The sequence below is a fragment of the Pan paniscus genome, chromosome 1 (genome assembly GCF_029289425.2).
Source record: "Pan paniscus chromosome 1, NHGRI_mPanPan1-v2.0_pri, whole genome shotgun sequence".
Classification (NCBI taxonomy): domain Eukaryota; kingdom Metazoa; phylum Chordata; class Mammalia; order Primates; family Hominidae; genus Pan; species Pan paniscus.
Window position 1 is genome coordinate 189264958 of NC_073249.2, and position 17678 is coordinate 189282635.

At 47.4% G+C, this 17678-nt stretch overlaps 2 protein-coding genes across 3 annotated transcripts in view; one reads left to right on the forward strand and one right to left on the reverse strand.

Moving 5' to 3' along the window:
• The window catches only part of GNL2 (G protein nucleolar 2), a 29687-nt gene extending 22265 nt beyond the window's left edge, over positions 1-7422 (forward strand). For both annotated transcript variants that reach the window (XM_055095265.2, XM_055095267.2), the window contains exons 14-17: positions 4936-5387; positions 5881-5963; positions 6474-6565; positions 7232-7422. In XM_055095265.2, the coding sequence (XP_054951240.1) occupies positions 4936-5387; positions 5881-5963; positions 6474-6565; positions 7232-7384 (780 nt within the window). In that variant the 3' untranslated portion in view covers positions 7385-7422. The remainder of the gene's footprint in view (positions 1-4935; positions 5388-5880; positions 5964-6473; positions 6566-7231) is intronic.
• Positions 7382-17352, reverse strand: DNALI1 (dynein axonemal light intermediate chain 1). The gene is made up of 6 exons (XM_003815490.4): positions 17166-17352; positions 16481-16626; positions 14733-14902; positions 12506-12684; positions 11996-12160; positions 7382-9213 (listed from the first exon to the last, which is right to left on the reverse strand). The coding sequence occupies exons 1-6, from the start codon at positions 17310-17312 to the stop codon at positions 9178-9180; spliced, it is 843 nt and encodes a 280-aa protein (XP_003815538.1). The 5' UTR covers positions 17313-17352; the 3' UTR covers positions 7382-9177.
• Positions 17353-17678: the final 326 nt, after the last annotated feature.

The following is a 17678-nucleotide window of genomic DNA, read 5'->3' on the forward strand; positions in this document are numbered from 1 at the left end:
TATTATTTTTTTAAATATATAAAAATATTTTTGGGGCCGGGCATGGGTGGCTCACGCCTGTAATCCCAGCACTTTGGGAGGCCGAGGTAGGTGAATCACAAGGTCAGGAGTTCAATACCAGCCTGACCAATATGGTGAAACCCTGTCTCTACTAAAAATACAAAAATTAACCTAGCATGATGGCACGCTCCTGTAGTCCCAGCTACTCGGGAGGCTGAGGCAAGACAATTGCTTGAACCCAGGAGACAAGTTGCAGTGAGCCGAGATCGTGCCACTGCACTCTAGCCTGGGCAACAGAGGGAGACTCCATCTCAAAAAAATAAAAAAAATTTTTTTTGAGGGTGGAGCACTATTGGGAGCCACTGCTGGCCCATGGCGATCACTCCACCCTCTCTCATTCTAGAGTGCCAGTGCCATGGCCTTGCTAGGGGGTGCATTTGGAGACTAATAAGTAGACATATGAGAGAAGACCAAACTTAGATACTAGCCTTTAGGGCCTTGGAAAAAGAGGGCTCATTAAATATAAGTGATCTTCTGGTACCTGTATCTTTTCTTATGCTTACGAAACAGAATCATTGCTAAGATAACATTTGTTTAACAAACATTTATTAGCATCGACTATGTGCCAGGCACAGGGAATATAGGAACGAAAAACAGCCCTGGCCCTCAAAAAACCTGTGATCCAGTGGGAAAGGAGAGTGGTACTACTGATAGTCGGAGAAAGAAGACTGAAGGCTGGGGCCAGAAGCTCTCCTACTATCCCCATTTCCCTCACCCTGGCAGTGGGCCGCCACAAGGCTCAACGTTAACGTTTTGCCTTTCTGGTTCTAGGACCTTTTTCAGAACCCAGCCAAGTCTCTTGAAATGGTGGCTTCAAATTGTGCATCTATGCTTGCTAGTGTCGTTGGGTCCGTACAGTGCTGGTTTCCTCTCACCTGACCCCATTCCAAGTTGCAGTTGCAGCTAGGTATTTTCAGTTGAATGTATTCTGCAGCATTTGAAAGTTAGCCTGAAACTGATGTTAATTGACATTCTCCCTTCTCCCTGCCCAAACCATCAAACAACCAAACAAAAATTTCTCTCCCTCTTCATGTGTATTGCATCATTCATTCATTAATTCACTGATACATTCACCCAGCAATCCCATATTGAGTGTCTCCTGTTGGCCACAGACTCTTCTGGGTACTGGTGGTGCTGTGGTGAGAAACTGACAAGCTGCTGCTCTCCTGCACATATATTCCAGCAGGGGAGTGTGTGGTTTCTTCTGACACCAAATACATATTTTTTTCCCATATCAGTTCTGCAGTTCTCAGATACCAGCTGAGTGTCCCAACAATTTAATTCCGTTGTGACACTAACTCCCGGAGTTAGCACAGACCCCACAAGTTAAGGACTAGGTTCCCTGCTTCAGATGGCAGCTGCAGGCTATCCACACTTATGCCTGGCTAACTACAAATTCAGGGGTTCTGGGGTTTGGTAATTTGCCAGAAGGACTCCCAGAACCCAGGAAAGTGCTGTCTTTACAATTAATGGTTTATGATAAAGGATGAAACTCAGTCACAGCCAGTGGAAGAGGTGCACAGGGTAAGGCATGGGGAAGAGGCACAGAGCTTCCATGCCCTCTCCACACATTGATGTGTTCAGCAACCCAGAGCTTTCCAAACCCCATCATGTAGGGGTTTTTATGGAGGTTTCATTACATAGACATGACTGATTAAATCTGTGGCAGTTGGTGATAGGCTCAATTTCCGGTCTCCCTTCTCTCCTCTGAGTGGCTGAAAGCACCAACCATGTGGTCAAGTGCTTTGTCTTTCTGGTGACCAGCGCATCCCCCATCCTGCAGCTATCTAGGGGTCTACCATGAGTCACCACATTAGCATAAACTCAGGTGTGGTGGAAAGGGGCTTGTAATCAATAAAAAAGATACCCATCGCTTGGGAAATTCCAAGGGTCTTAGGAGCTCTGTGCCAGGAAGTGTGACATTTACATCACAGGGAGACAGTAAGCAGATAAATATATAATGTCAGGAAGTCTTGCGTGCTGTGAGGAAAACTAAACCAGGCTAAGGGGTTTGGGGGAGATGAGGAGTACTTTGGGGTGGTCGGGGAAGGCCTCTGAGGCAGTGGCACTTCAGCAGAGCCCTTAATATGAGACAGGAGCCATGCTAGTATCTAGGGAGAATGTTCCAGGCAAGGGGAACAGCACATCCAGAGCAGCTGGGGCAGGAGTATGCTCTGTGTGTCCTGATGCTGAAAGGAGGTCACTGTGGCTGGAATGTCGTGGGCCAGGGGAGGGTGTCATGGTGGGAAGCCATTGGAGGTTTTGAGTTAGCAGCTGGATTCTAGGGTCATTCTGGATGTCCGTATCACTGCTGTCTTGGGACCCTGTGTGGAAACACTGGCATTGTCTTCAGCCCTTCCTCCGTATGTAGTCAGTAAGTGTAGATAAGTAGTTCAGATAATTCTTAAGAACTATTGTAACCATAATAGATTTGTTGCCCAATGCACACAGCAAGTCAATATGCTGAGACACCACCAGGTTGCAGCAGAGAAAGAAGTTTAATCGTAGGGTCACCAAAGGAGGAGATGGGAGGAATCCTGAAATCATTTCCACGAGGAGTTTGGGGTTAGGGTTTTAAGGGTTTTGGAGTGGGCTGGAGTGAGGGTCATTGGTTGGGTGAAGAGTGCAGGGTGAAGTCACGGACAGGGAGATGAAGAAGCTGTGTTCTCATGCAGATCCCGTTTCTCTGGGGATCTTCAAACTGGTTGCTGGAATTAGGGATCTAAAAAGACATTTTAAGCAATCCTTAAACAAAAACCTTATGATTCTAATGTCAGAGATCTTGCCTATAGGAACAATGGGGGTGCATATCAATTCTTACATAGTCTTATGACCCAAATGTCAGAAATCCTATCTATAGGGACAGTGGGGATGCAAATGGTCAGTACCTAGTGTTCAGGGACTTTTAGCAACAAGGATATGGGCCAAAGTGCCCCCTAATTAGTGCTTAATTATAATTGTATTTCTGTCCAGAACTTGGCAGATACTTCTTGTCAACCCTTTGGAGGCAGTTTCACTATCATATGCCTTACTCTGTGATTCTGTTTTTCTTTTTTGGTTAAGAGCAGAAACCCCTTCAGAAACTGAAAGCCAAAAATTGCCCTTCCTAGAAAAATGTATGTATAAATTTTGTGTGTGGTTTCCTGAATTTTATAGTTCTGTACTTATTTAGTGATTTGCCCGGCCACTCTTGACTTTAGAACATCACTTTTAAGTTCTCTGAGTTTTTGTTGCAAGGATAAAATGATATTATACATGTGAAACACCAGTAGAAAGCTTGGCACATACTTATCTTTGCAGTTACCTAAAACAGGCCAGTCATTTCAGGGTCCCCAGACTTAGTTCTCTAATGAACTCTCTTCAATCACAGAATTCCCCCTCCTTACCTTATACTCTTGCTTCAAGATGCCTCCTATCTTAGTCTGTTTGGTGATGATGCAACAGAATACTACAGATTGGGTAATTATAATGAACAGAAATTGTTTTGGCTCATGGTTCTGGAGGCTGGGAAGTCCAGTATCAAGGCACCAGCATCTGACAAGGGTCATCCCATCGTGGAAAGTGGGAGGACAAGAGCAAGCAAGAGAGGGTCAAACTTGCTTTTATAACAAACTCACTCTTTTTTTTTTTTTTTTTTTTTTTTTTTGAGACAGAGTCTTGCTCTGTTGCCCAGGCTGGAGTGCAGTGGCACGATCTCGGCTCATTGCAACCTCTGCCTCCTGGGTTCAAGCGATTCTCCTGCCTCAGCCTCCTGAGTAGCTGGGACTACAGGCATATGCCACCAGGCCCAGCTAATTTTTGTATTTTTAGTAGAGATGGGGTTTCACCATGTTGGCGAAGCTGGTCTTGAACTCCTGACCTTGTGATCTGCCCACCTTGGCCTCCCAAAGTGCTGGGATTACAGGCGTGAGCCACCACATCCGGCCAGCAGACTCACTCTTAAAATAACGAACCCATCCCCGAGATCCATTAGTCCATTCATGGGGATGGAGCCCTCATGATCTAATTACCTCTTATTAGGCCTTACCTACCAACACTTGCTGCATTGGGGATTAAGTTTCTGTATCAGTCCATTTTCATACTGCTATGAAGAAATACATGAGACTGGTTAGTTTATAAAGAAAAAGAGGTTTAATGGACTCACAGTTCCACATGGCTGGGGAGGTTTCACAATCATGGCGGAAGGTGAAGGAGGAACAAAGGCATGTCTTACATGGCATCAGGCAAGAGTGTGTGTCCAGGGAAACTGCCCTTTATAAAACCATCAGCTCTCGTGAGACTTAATTCATCATAGGAGGGGCATGGGAAAGACCTGCCCCCATAATTCAATTACCTCCCACCCGGTCCTTCCCACAACACATGGGGATTATGGGAGCTACAAATCAAGATGAGATTTGAACACAGCCAAACCATACCAGTTTCCAACATATGAATTCTGGGGGACACATTTAAATCAGAGGACCTCCTCAAATGCCTCTCTTAGTACTGTTCTAATCTGTAACATCCAGCCTGGCCTTCATTTTTATGTAGTTGTGTGTGCTGATTTTGCATGTGCTTATATCAGCAGCCCCCTAGGGAAGGTCTAGGGAGCCTTGCTTGTCTATGATAAATCATTGGTTGGTTTTAATGGTTTAAATAGTCTTAGTTGGTTCATCCTGTGGAACTACACATGTATTCCTTTGATCCTAGTACTGGTCTCTGGGCTTAATGTACATTGGTTTAAAAATACATTAATGAAATGACTCAAATTTGGGTGTTTTCAATACCTTCCCTTAGTCCTGAGAAGAGGACTGTTTAAGAGCAAGATATGAGTTCAGAAATTCCATTTTCCATTTTCTGATTCTATTTATTTCCCCCATTTCCACCCCTTAATAGCTTCTACCCTCCTCATCTTTGGAAGTTGTCCCAGAAGCAGCCCAGAACAATCCAGGGGAGGAAGTCACAGAAACTGCAGGTGAAGGGTCAGAATCCATCATTAAGAAAGAAACAGAAGAGAACAGTCACTGTGATGCTAACACAGAGATGCAGCAGATTCTCACACGAGTTCGGCAGAACTTTGGTAAAATCAACGTGGTGCCTCAGTTTTCTGGGGATGACCTGGTTCCTGTGGAGGTGTCAGATCTTGAGGAAGAACTTGAGAGCTTTTCTGATGAAGAGGAGGAGGAACAGGAGCAACAAAGAGATGATGCGGAAGAGTCTTCCTCGGAGCCTGAGGAGGAACATGTGGGAAACGACACCAAAGCCGTTATTAAAGCACTGGATGAGAAGATTGCCAAATATCAGAAGTTTCTAGACAAAGCCAAAGCCAAAAAGTTTTCAGCAGTCAGGTAATATTTTCATCTTCTCACAAATTGCAGATTTTCATTCCTTTCCCAAAAATTTGCCATGAGTACCAGAGCCATATTTTTACATGGGGTTATTGCCATTTGTTTGTTCGGTTGGGTTTTTTGTTTGTTTGTTTTTTGAGACGGGGTCTCGCTATGTTGCCTAGACTGGCCTCACTCTCCTGGGTTCAAGCAATGCTGTCATCTCAGCCTCTTAAGTAGCTGTGACTACAGGTGTGCACCACCACACTTGGCTGTTATTGCCATTTTAAAAAAGTGAACTGTAAATTTTGTAAAATTCAGCTGCCTGCAGTATGAGAAGCTTTAGAAACACCCAGGGAGGTACAAACATGTTGGATGTTGACTTCTTCCACTGGTGATAACTACTTGGATAGGAGTGGGGTTTCTTTAGTCTGTGAGTTTGTCGCAGGTCTCCAGGTCGGTATGTGATTCGGGCGAGTGAGAGGAGGAATGTTACTTTGGTTTTCTGTTTCAGAATATCCAAGGGACTGAGTGAAAAGATATTTGCAAAACCTGAAGAACAAAGAAAAACACTGGAAGAAGATGTAGATGACAGAGGTGAAGTTAAATTATTTCAATCATTTAGATGTAATTTGCATATTTAGAGTTTTGAGAAACCTAAGTTCAGTCTCCAAATTATCTCAGTCATCCACATAAATGTTTGTCATATCTGGCAGATTACTTTAAATTTACATAGTGTTATGCAAATTGAATTATCTGCTTTTCATGCTGCACATTTTTTAGGATTAAATTGGCAATTCAGGAAACTTCCTAGAAAGGGTTCATTATTAACCTAGAATCCAAGGGTGGGTCCACAGACAAAGAGGGGGGTGTGTTTCCTGCATTTATCCATTCCTCCATTTGACCATCAGCTTTCACACTGAGAGCATGGCTTAGGGCATCCTTTTACCTGGCAGCCTCCCCTTGGCCTGCTTTACTCACCACTGTGCTCACCCGCTCTGTCCACATTGGGTGTCCTCCTCCTGATACATCAAGCTTGTTCCTACCGTTGGGTTTATAGACAAATTTTCAATAGAAAATTCCTGTTTGTGTATTGTTTGTATCCAGCACCTTCCAAAAAGGGAAAGAAGCGGAAGGCACAAAGGGAAGAGGAACAGGAACATTCAAATAAAGCTCCCAGGGCGCTTACATCAAAAGAAGTAAGTGTCATAGGTCTTAAGTATGGCCCAAGTAGAGTAACTAGAACTCCAGTTGTCAAGACCCACTGAAACAAATGGTCCAGAGCTGAATCCCAAGAACCCCAGTCCTCGTTGACCTAGTTGAGGTCAGATAAATAGGGTCGGGTCTGGCCCACTAGATGCAGGTCCTTGAGTCCATGTCATACGTTTTAGGAGTTTCTAATCAACATCTCCACACGAGTGGACTATCCTCTAGAGGAGTCAGTTTCTAGTCCCAAGGGAAACGACCCGATGAGCAGATCTGCTTTGGGCAGATCACTGACCTCTGTGAAGGACAGCTTTGGAGCTGAGCTGTTCAGAGCTAGAGTGGGCCCTCTGGGGAGGGGAGTGGTTAGCAGCACTCAGCCTTGCTGCAGGGGACTTGTCAGGAGTGATGCAGAACAGATTCTTGCACTGGATAAGGGTTGGATCACATGTGGATTTGTAACTTGGAGTTTCGTAAGTCACAATGGAAGAGTAACCTTAGGTCTACGGGGGAGCCCTCCCTCATTAGCACTGCTTCCAGTAGCTGTGGAAGCAGCACAGGAAATAGAACACAGAGATGAGAAGCAGAGACTCCTGTTTTGTGAATGACTTTCAGGGTTTTGTTGTTTTTTTTCTTCATCTTTTCTTGCCATTTTTTTACAGCGGAGGCGAGCAGTACGACAGCAACGGCCGAAAAAAGTTGGTGTGCGCTACTATGAAACACACAACGTGAAAAATAGGAACAGGAACAAAAAGAAGACCAATGACTCAGAGGGACAGAAACACAAACACAAAAAATTCAGACAAAAGCAGTAATGTTTAAAAGGTTTTATTAAATTATACAAAAACATGCAGTTAGAAATTGTGTTTTCTTCCTGCCCCATTGACATTTCTAAGGCCCTAATGCATTTGTTCTGAGGTTTGACAGTTGAAGCCCTTCACCAGTGCTAGGGAAATAAAGCCTCCTCAACCTTAAGGATTTCAGTGATAAGAGTCTGAAAGTCTAGCACTTCAGGTAGACTTTGGATGAACTAAGAGGTTCCACAGTCACCCTGTCATATAACTGTCTGACAAAAATAGGGGATGAGGTCTATAAAATGGAAAGGGTGGTATTTCGTTTTTATTGGTAATGAATGATTTGGAATAGAAGCATACAGAACTGCAGATTTCAAGGACGTTAGGGTATGTGGCCTGGCCTTTGAAATACAAGGAGAAAGTTGGGTGCGGAAGAAATAGGAGAAAACTACAATAATTTCTGCCTTATTGAGTCTGTGAAGTGGACCCACTTATGGCACATACATTCCTGTCTTAGAGGCCTGGAACTAGCAGATCTCGTGGAAAGAGTTCTTTCCCATGGAAATGACAACACAGGCAGGTCATTTGAGTGGAGGCTTAAAATTCCTCAGGATACTGGATCAGGGTAAAAGCTGCTCCTTAGATTCCAGATGAGAATGTGTATGGTGTCTTCAGCATAGGGAACACAGCTTTTCTGGGGAAATGACAGTGCTTCCATTGTGAGCCTTGAAGCTCACTGAACCCAAGACGGATGGCAGGTGGAAGCTCTGCTAAGGAGAGGCCCTTCTTACGCCTCTTTCTGGGGAACCTGAGCATGTTAGTGCCTTTTAGGTAATGTTACTTGTGCAGCCTAACTGAAGGATGAAGTCCTCCAGCTTACCACCCTAGCCCACCCTGGCTTGCCCCGAACTAAAGATTTATGTCACTCATTCAATCTTCTGGGTCTACAAAACCAGGAGAATGGAAGAGAAATACTAAAATGCAGTTGTCTAGCAGCCGTACTCCAATCATTAGTCATTAGACCTGCATGTGAGATTTAGTTACCTCTTCAGTTGTTAATTAACATCACTACTTAGGGGAGTGCAGAGTCAGGGCTTGATTTTCTGCAGGATAAGGGGAACAGATCTGTGCTGGGGGAAGAGCTGAGTTGCAGACAACTCACAAAGGCCACTGTGACTAGTATTCCTTTCTGGCAAACATTTACTTTCTCCAAAGCCATGGGTTTGACTGCCATTGTTTCCTAATGTAGGCAGTCTGAAACCGAGGAGGAAGGGGTCCAGTTGACTGGCAAGTGGGGATAATACATTAGAAAACCAAAGCTCCAAAGTGAGTTAGAAATGCATTAGAGTAGGGAAAAGAAGACATTAAGTAAGGAAGGCCAGAGGCCCAAGAAGCCCAAGTTAAGGTAGAAGATGAATTGTGACCTAAAAGTTTGAGGGGCAGAGAAGCAGATTCATTTGGCCAGAAATAAGTATTGGTATAGAGTGATGATGAGAAAGCAGTGGCTTTCTTAGAATTTGAGTTGGCAGTTCCCAAGGCTGGCTAGTAAGCCACACACGGAGACTAACAGGGCCACACCATCTTCCATTGCCCAGCCAGGAGCCTGGCTGGCAGACCTTAGGTGTCTGATGACATTGGAGTAATAGTGTGACTTCTGACAAATACCTAGGTGGTGTTTAGGGGAGGTTATGGCTTTGTTCACTCAGGAAACTAGCTTTTTATTACAAAGGGCTTATGATGATTTTATTGGCTGCCAGAGGAACACAGTAAATAACTCCCAAGTGTCTTGTTGGAAATTAATCATGTGGAAATTATCACTTCTTTGGTGCAATAATGCCTTCCAGTTGGGCCTGAAAAACAAAAACAAACTCCATTAATACTTGAAACTTGCAGCCTGATACAAATAGCTGAGAGGTGATCAAAGTCTCTGGGAAGAAGAATCCACATGCTGTTACTCCAAGGGTTCTTTTTCCCCTTGATCCCCAAATCCATATTTTCTAGATTAGCTAGTTTCCAGCTTGGCATACAGTCTTTAGTATATGAGGAGAAGCCACAGCTGTCCTGGTTTCCACACAATAATGGCTCCGGGTATGATGTAAAGCATTGAAAAGGATATTGAATGCATTGTTGTAAGGGCTTTTCATGGCTCAGGTTTCAGGCCAGAATATGTCTGCTAAGTTAAACATTTGGCTCTCTGGCCGGGCGCAGTGGCTCATTCCTGTAATCCCAGCACTTTGGGAGGCTGAGGCGGGCGGATCGTGAGGTCAGGAGATCCAGACCATCCTGGATAACACGGTGAAACCCCGTCTCTACTAAAAATACAAAAATTAGTTGGGCGTGGTGGCAGGCGTCTGTAGTCCCAGCTACTCCAGAGGCTGAGGCAGGAGAATAGCATGAACCTGGGAGGCGGGGCTTGCAGTGAGCCAAGATCGTGCCACTGCACTCCAGCCTGGGTGACAGAGGGAGACTCCGTCTCAAAAAAAAAAAAAATATTGGCTCTCTGGTTTAGGATCCTGGGAGTTCTGCTGGGACCAGAGGTTTGGGAAACAGTGAATTTTCAGCCACTGAGACAACTTGGCACACAATTAGAGAAATGCTGCCAGTGAATACAGAGCTGTCCCTCTTTGTTGGGGGGTGGGGGTGGGGAATGGAGTTTTGCTCTTGTCACCCAGGCTGGAGTGTGATGGTGTGATATCGGTTCACTGCAACCTCTGCCTCCCGGGTTCAAGTGATTCTCCTGCCTCAGCCTCCGGAGTAGCTTGGATTACAGGTGCACATCACCACGCCCAGCTACTTTTTGTATTTTTAGTAGAAATGGGTTTCACCACGTTGGCCAGGCTGGTCTCAAACTCCTGACCTCATGTGATCCACCTGCCTCAGCCTCCCAAAGTGCTGGGATTACAGCTGTGAGCTACCACACCCAGCTGAGAGCTGTCCCTCTTTATGTAAAGCTTAAGACACTTGGGAGTTATTTACTATGTTCCTCTGGTAGCCAATAAAATAATACTGGACAGATCTTTAGGTAGGTCTATCCTGGGGACAGCAAAGCTGCTTTATTTGCAATGCAGTTTTGAGCCAATAAAAATAGCTCACTTCCTGTATTACAAGCCTGTAATTCCAGCACTTTGGGAGGCCAAGGTGGGCAGATCATGTGAGGTCAGGAGTTCATGACCAGCCTGGCCAACATGGTGAAACCCCATCTCTATTCAAAATACAGAAATTTGCCAGGCGTGCTGGCACATGCCTGTAATCCCAGCTACTCAGGAAGCTGAGGCAGGAGAATCGCTTCAACCCGGGAGGTAGAGGTTGCAATGAGTTGAGATGGTGCCATTGCACTCCAGCCTGGGCAACAAGAGCAAAACTCCGTCTCAAAAGAAAAAAAATTTTAAAATGCCAACTTCTAAAGAATCTTTCACCCTGGAGATTACAAGATTGCTTTTAAATGTTAGAAACATGCTAAGGTATTTGGTTTGCTCTTGTTGCTAATCCAGGAAGAACTGAGGAACTCAGGCTTATGAAAAAGGAATATGGCAGTTAAGGAAAGCAGCCTCAGAGGCTGCTAAGGAAACAGATTCATCTCTGGCTGTGAAAGTTTCTTGCTTTTCTTTGTGCAACAAGAAAAGTTCCAGTAGTGGTTAACAGAAAGCCTTCTTTATCGCAAATGGCCAGTCCTGCTGGTGTGTAGACCTAACAAGCCTGCAATGTCAAGATTGTAAGGTTTCTATCTGAGCCTAGGGAGGAGAGGGAGATCCATCCAGGGTCCTTTGGCCAGGGCCATGGGAGAAAGCCACTAAATGTCAGTAGGCCATCTTTCCAGAACAGTGATGCTCAAACTTCTGCAAACATTAGAATCACCTGAGACCTTGTTAAAGCACATTGCTGGACCCCAACCCCGAATTTTCTGATTTGGTAGATCTGGGGTGGGCCCAATAATTTGTCTTGCTTTGCCAGGTGAGGACGATGTTGATCTGGGGCCTACCTTTTGAGACCTTTGGACCAAACAGCTGGGAGTTGCAGTGCCTATAGCATGGCCTCCTGCCCAGCTTTGTCCACCAGCCCCCTCCCTCCTATCACCTCAGCTGGATAAAAGACCACTGCTGGCATCGGACTTCGAGGAAGAGCACCTGTGCCTGGGTTCCCCGACCACATTTCTGGGGAAGGTTTCTGATTTGAAATGGTTCTTCCTCTCAAAGGGCCCTGCTGCCCTTTGACTTCTTCCCTGGTTATGCCCTGAAACAGGGCCTCAGAGGAGACAGCCATGGGATAGCACTACCACGCAAGCCACCTGGAGCCCAGCCCCCTCCAGAAAGGCTCCAACATACCAGCTTCCAGGGGAATGGAGTTCCACTTTTTGCCATATCCACCTCTTCCTTGAGGATGGGCAACTTTTTTCCAGGGAGAAGAATCCTCCACTGGAGAGCCAGGCTGAGGCGCCTCGGAGATTTGGAGTTGAGAGTAGAGACCCCCTCTGGAGCCCTCCCCTTCTCCCACCACCAAAGTCAGCTTCCTTTATCCTTTGGCAGTGCATGTGGACAAACATTTAAAAGCCATGGAAAAGGAACCGAATGCCTGGCCTGTGGCGCTGGGTCGCAGGGCAGGGGGCACCTCCACCCCAGCCTGCGCGTTGATTACCTTCAGCTGCTGATTTGTTCGCTTCAGGAACTGAATCTCCTCATTGTGCTTCTTCTCCTCCACCTGCCGCCTCTCGCTCTCCCGCTTCTCAGTGGCTTCACATTTTGCCTTCTGCTCGTTCACTTGCCTCTCCAGGTCTCTCTTTTCCGTCTCCAATTCTGCGATCTGAGGAGAGAATGCCCAGTCATCCTGGGATGTCGCCAGGTGAATGGAATGGTGTGAACCTGGGTGGAAGGGACATGGGACATGACATTGCCAGGGTATATACTGCCACCCAGTGGGAGGTCAGTGCCTGGCATGGAGCGTCTACAGCGGAGACAACTCTGCCAAGACCACCAGGCTGGCCATCATACTCAACCAGGGGTCCCTCACTGAGGTGATGCAAGTCCAGGTGTCGTGACTGTCAGGAGAGCACCTTAGGAGGTCAGAATGTAGTGCTGGAATGACAAGCACGTGGCCCTGAGGTTTACAGAAGAGATGGGGCCAAGGGTCACGGTAAACCCCACTCACTTTCCTCTCCATGTCTGACTTCCCCTGCTCAGCCTGCAGTGCCTTCCTCATGCCAAACGCCACGCTGCTCTCGTACAGGGTCTGGTAGGCAGCGATGGTCATGCGGATCTCGTCCCGGACTCGCAGCAGCAGCAGCCCCCTCTCCGCACAGTTGATGGTGACCTCCCGGATCAACTCATCTTCCAATGCACACACACCATGAGATCAGACAGGGCGTGGGGAGGGGGCTTGCAGTATGTCTACTGCAAACACCCTTCCTCTTGGGAAGGACATTAGGGTGTTCTCGCTTGGAGACAAAGTGCAAGGCCTCAAAGGGCCTCAGGGAGGGTGCCTTCAGTGGCCCAAAGAGCCTTGCCATGCAGTCATTCCTCTGAACTTGGCACTTGTGAGTAGCACAGAGTCAGCAAGACTGGGTCGGCCAGAGCAAAGGAGACAAGAGGCTCTGGTTTGTTTACAGCACTGGGTCCCCTCCCTTCCTGCCTTAGGTAAAAACTGGTTACTACTCGAAAAAACCTGACTATTTCTGTTTAAAGATGGCAGCTGTTTTAAAGCAGCTGGGACATCCTGTGTGCCCCCTTGGCTGCACTGGTTTGAGGGAAATGGCAGGGTCTAGAGCTTGCCCATCTATCTCCCCATAAATGCTGACCTGGAGGGCAAACCATAATAACACACGGATAGGGAAGCCTGCTAGACCCTTCAGCTGCCTGAGGGTTTGGAGGTGGTTTGCAGATCGGCGTCCATAAGAGCCAATGAGACTGGGCTGGGGGACAGCCATTTGACACCAGCACTCAAGGAGATGCATCTTAAATCTCTCGTGTCTGTGGGTTAACAACAAATCACAATATTTTTCTGGACCAAGGGCCAAATATTGATGGATGGATGGATGGATGTAAATACTGAACATTAATCTTTCTGACTAAAAAATTAGCACATGCTTATTATAGAAAATCTTTGAAAAAACAGATGGAAGTTATCATTTTACTCCAAACATCTGCTAAGGTGTGAGGAACTCAAGTTGCCAAGAATATAGTGGCTGGCAGCTGGAGGACTTGTAGAAGAGGCGGGGCTGGTGTAGGAAAAAGAAAGAGAGATCAGACTGTTACTGTGTCTACGTTGAAAAGAAAGACACAAGAAACTCCATTTTGACCTGTACCCTGAACAATTGCTTTGCCCTAAGATGCTGTTAATCTGTAACTTTGCCCCAACCTTGAGCTCACAGAAACATGTGATGTATGGAATCAAGGTTTAAGGGATCTACGGCTGTGCAGGATGTGCCTTGTTAACAAAATGTTTACAGGCAGCATGCTTGGTAAAAGTCATCGCCATTCTCCATTCTCGATAAACCAGGGGCACAGTGCACTGCAGAAAGCCGCAGGGATCTCTGCCCTGGAAAGCCAGGTATTGTCCAAGGTTTCTCCCCACGTGATAGCCTGAAATATGGCCTGGTGGGATGGGAAAGACCTGACCGTCCCTCAGCCCGACACCCGTGAAGGGTCTGTGCTGAGGAGGATTAGTAAAAGAGGAAGGCCCCTTGCCATTGAGATAAGAGAAAGGCCTCTGTCTTCTGCCTGCCCCTGGGAACTGAATGTCTCAGTATAAAACCCGATTGTACATTTGTTCTGAGATAGGAGAAAAAACGCCCTGTGGCGGGAGGCGAGACATGTTGGCAGCAATGCTGCTCTGTTACTCTTTACTCCACTGAGATGTCTGGGTAGAGAGAAGCATAAATCCGGCCTACGTGCACATCCAGGCATAGTACCTTCCCTTGAACTTATTCGTGACACAGATTCCTTTGCTCAAGTGTTTTCTTGCTGACCTTCTCCCCACTATCACCCTGCTCTCCTGCCACATTCCTCTTGCTGAGATAGTGAAAATAGTAATCAATAAATACTGAGGAAACTCAGAGACCAGTGCCGGTGCGGGTCCTCCGTATGCTGAGCGCCGGTTCCCTGGGCCCACCTTTCTTTTTCTATACTTTGTCTGTGTCTTATTTCTTAGTCTCTCCTCCTGCCTGAGGAGAAATACCCACAGGTGTGGAGGGGCTGGCCCCCTTCAGCTGGGAAGGGGGCAGTTAGCTGTTGCTGGGTGGGTCAGGCAGGGGGAGAAGAGGGGATTCCAGCATGAGATGGGCTCCAGCTCCAAGGTGCTCAGGCTTGGATCTGTGCTGAAGGTGCAGGGAAGGGAGCAGTAGGGTGTGTAGTGCCCACCCCTCACCTGGCTCACTCACCAAAACACTGTGAGTAGAGTTCCCTGCGGACAGGGCAGATGCCTGTTTCCCTGGCTTGCCGCTGCTGCAGCTTTAAGTCTAACTGCTCCTGGAGGTGCACCACGTCCATCCTGGTGCTAGGGGTGCTGGACACCTGCTGGATCCATAGCTGCGTGTCTTCCACCCACTCCCTGTGGCAGACACAGCGAGGCTGAGCAAAACCCGTTGACTTGAAGGTCCCTAGCACATGAGCAGAGGGCCCTTTGAGCCCTCTGCCTGAGTAGTGGTGAGGGGCAGCTTTGCCACCAACCCACCAGAATCCTCCATCCCTTGGGGTGTGAGGCTCCAAAGCCACATCCACTATGCTGCCTCCACAGGGATCTTGGGAATGGGTAGGTGGTAGACAATTTCCACCTCGGCAACGGGCCTCTGTGAAATCATTCCCCACTGTTCCAGATCTTACCCTCCTAACATGCTGAAGACCGATTTATGGTTGTTGCTTGATGTGAACAGTAGGAACTACCCACCAACTTACGGGGTGGGAAACACAGGACATCATGAACCTTGTGCGAGCCAGAAAGAGGCAGATGTGTGTATTGGGGTGGAGAGGTTCATGAAGGTGTGTGCCTGCGTAGGCCCCCATTTCCCTTTTCCTCATAGCCTTACCAACTGTGCTGTCAACTTATTACATAAAAATAGATGAAAAGGCATGTCCTTTTATCAATGTGGCTGCAGAAGAAAAAAGCAAGAAAAGGAGATCATGTTGGGCAGGGGTGCTCTGCTATAGCAAATTCTCAAGGAAGGCCTGGAAGAAATGAAAGGAACCAGGAGAATATCAAGGGGAGAACATCTTTGGCAGTGAAAACACCAGCTGTCAGGGCCCTGTGGTAGGAGAGTGAATGAGGCATTTCAGAAATAGCAAGTGAGGTCCCTGTGGATTCAGCACAGTGAACAAGAAACAGAATAACAGGAGATAAGGTCAGGGATACATCGTAGGCCAGATCATGCCACATCTTCCAGGCCATTGTAAGGATTTTTGATTTTAGTCTGAGATGGGAAGCCACGAAAGAGTTTCTGGCAGAGACTGGCATGATCTGACTTATGACTTAGGGGCTGTATGGAGGATAGATTCCAGGAGCAGAGTGGAAGCAGTGTTTTCAGATAGGAGGCCACTGCAGCAGTGCGAGTGGCCACCAGTGACTAGGAGCAAGATGGTGGAAGCAGAGGTGGTGAAAAGTGGTTGGATTTGGGAAAGAATTTGAAGGTGGAGCCAAAAGAATGTGACGAAGGATAGGACACATGCTGTGAGAGTGATCAAAAGGAATGAAAGGTGGTTTGAGTCCCTAGTAAAAAGGAGAATACGGGGGATGAGCAGACTGGGGAAGGAAGAAATTGTGATTTAGTTTGAATATATTGAGTTTGAGATGTCTATTAGATATCTTCATGAAGATAATGAGGAAGCAGAAGACTATATGGTCCTGGAGTTTAGTGGAGAAGACAGGGCTGGAAATACACATTTGGGAGCCATCAGCACATAGGTGGTATCTAAAGCCATGAGATTGGGTGACAGCATGCAGGAAATGAGGGTAGATTGAGAAGAGGTCTCCCACCACCCTGCCAGGATCCAGCCATATGTAAGTTCTAGGAGCTTTGTGATACTGGGAGGAAACCCCAGCCAGGAACAGAGGCAGAGTGCCTCCTCCCACACTCCCAAAATCCACGATGCAAAAGCTTAGGCCTTCTCCCAGCCACTGCTCCTACTTTCTTACCTTGGGGGTAGTATGGCATTCAAGATTTCTTCTGCCTGCTTTGTAGGATCTGGGACACAGGGAGTTGAGGGGAGCTTGGTCTTGGGTGGCTGTGGGGCTGAACCTGAAGGTCCAGGCTGCTGGGGGCTGACTTTCAGTAGCCGAGCCTGAGATGAAGGCACAGGTGAGGGCAGGAAATTGTTCAGGAGCTCAGCTCCACACATCCCCAACCTGTATATTGCTCCAGGTCTTCTGCACAGCCCTCCCCTCTTCCTAGCCTACTTTGGGTCGGTCTTCTCAGCAGAAATTATGTCACAGAGCTGAAGGAGGCCATGAAGTCTGGCCCCAACTCAATGCTTGAACAGGTGTTTCTGGTACACGTGCTCAGGCATGTGCTTTCACACCTCTGGTGATGGGGAAATCACTACCTAGTCATCTATTCTTGGACCCGCGTACCATTAAGAAGAGTGAGCCCCATCCATCTCCCTGTGACCTCCTTCCCCATCCTAAATCTGCCCTCTGGGGTCACACCCAACATCTGGGCTTCCTATACAATCCTCTCACCCTCCTTCTCTGACTTCCCAATTCCCTTTACTCCCAGTCGCTGCAATCCCCGTCCCTTGAGATTCCTGACCCTCCATGTGGGAATGTGTCTTTCCCTATCGGAGTTTCGAGGATCCTTTGTCTCCCGAGCCCCCGTCTTTACCTTGGGGCTCCGTTTCTCCGTGTTCCGGCTCACCAGCACTGGGGTGTCGTACTTGAGCAAAGAGTCTGCGGGGGGAATCATGGCGGAGGCGAGAGTAGCAACCCAGCAACTGCCCTGTCCAGTGTGGGCCTTGTTTGCCGTCACCATGGAAACCGCCCCCTCACTCCCGCCCCCGCGCTTCTTGGCCTGGGCGGAGCTTCGAAGTGGGGCCGGGCCAACAGCCGGCAAGTTTCATTCTGTGCCTCCTGGGCAGAAACCTCTTGTGCCTGGCTTCTTAGGCCTTCTGCTCACCGGTTCGCCCCTGTACTCTTGGAGGCGAGGAAAACGGCGGTTCGAGTCCCTGTGCTCCGTCTAGCTAGCGATTTGAAGTGGGCAGATCACCTTTGCCATGCTCCAATTTTGTCACCTGAAAAACAGGAGTCATCTCCTGACTCCTCATGAAGGGTTAAGGGACAATTCCCAAAGGAAGTCATCTGGAGTTCCTAGGTTTTTTGAAGGTTTTTTTTGTTGTTG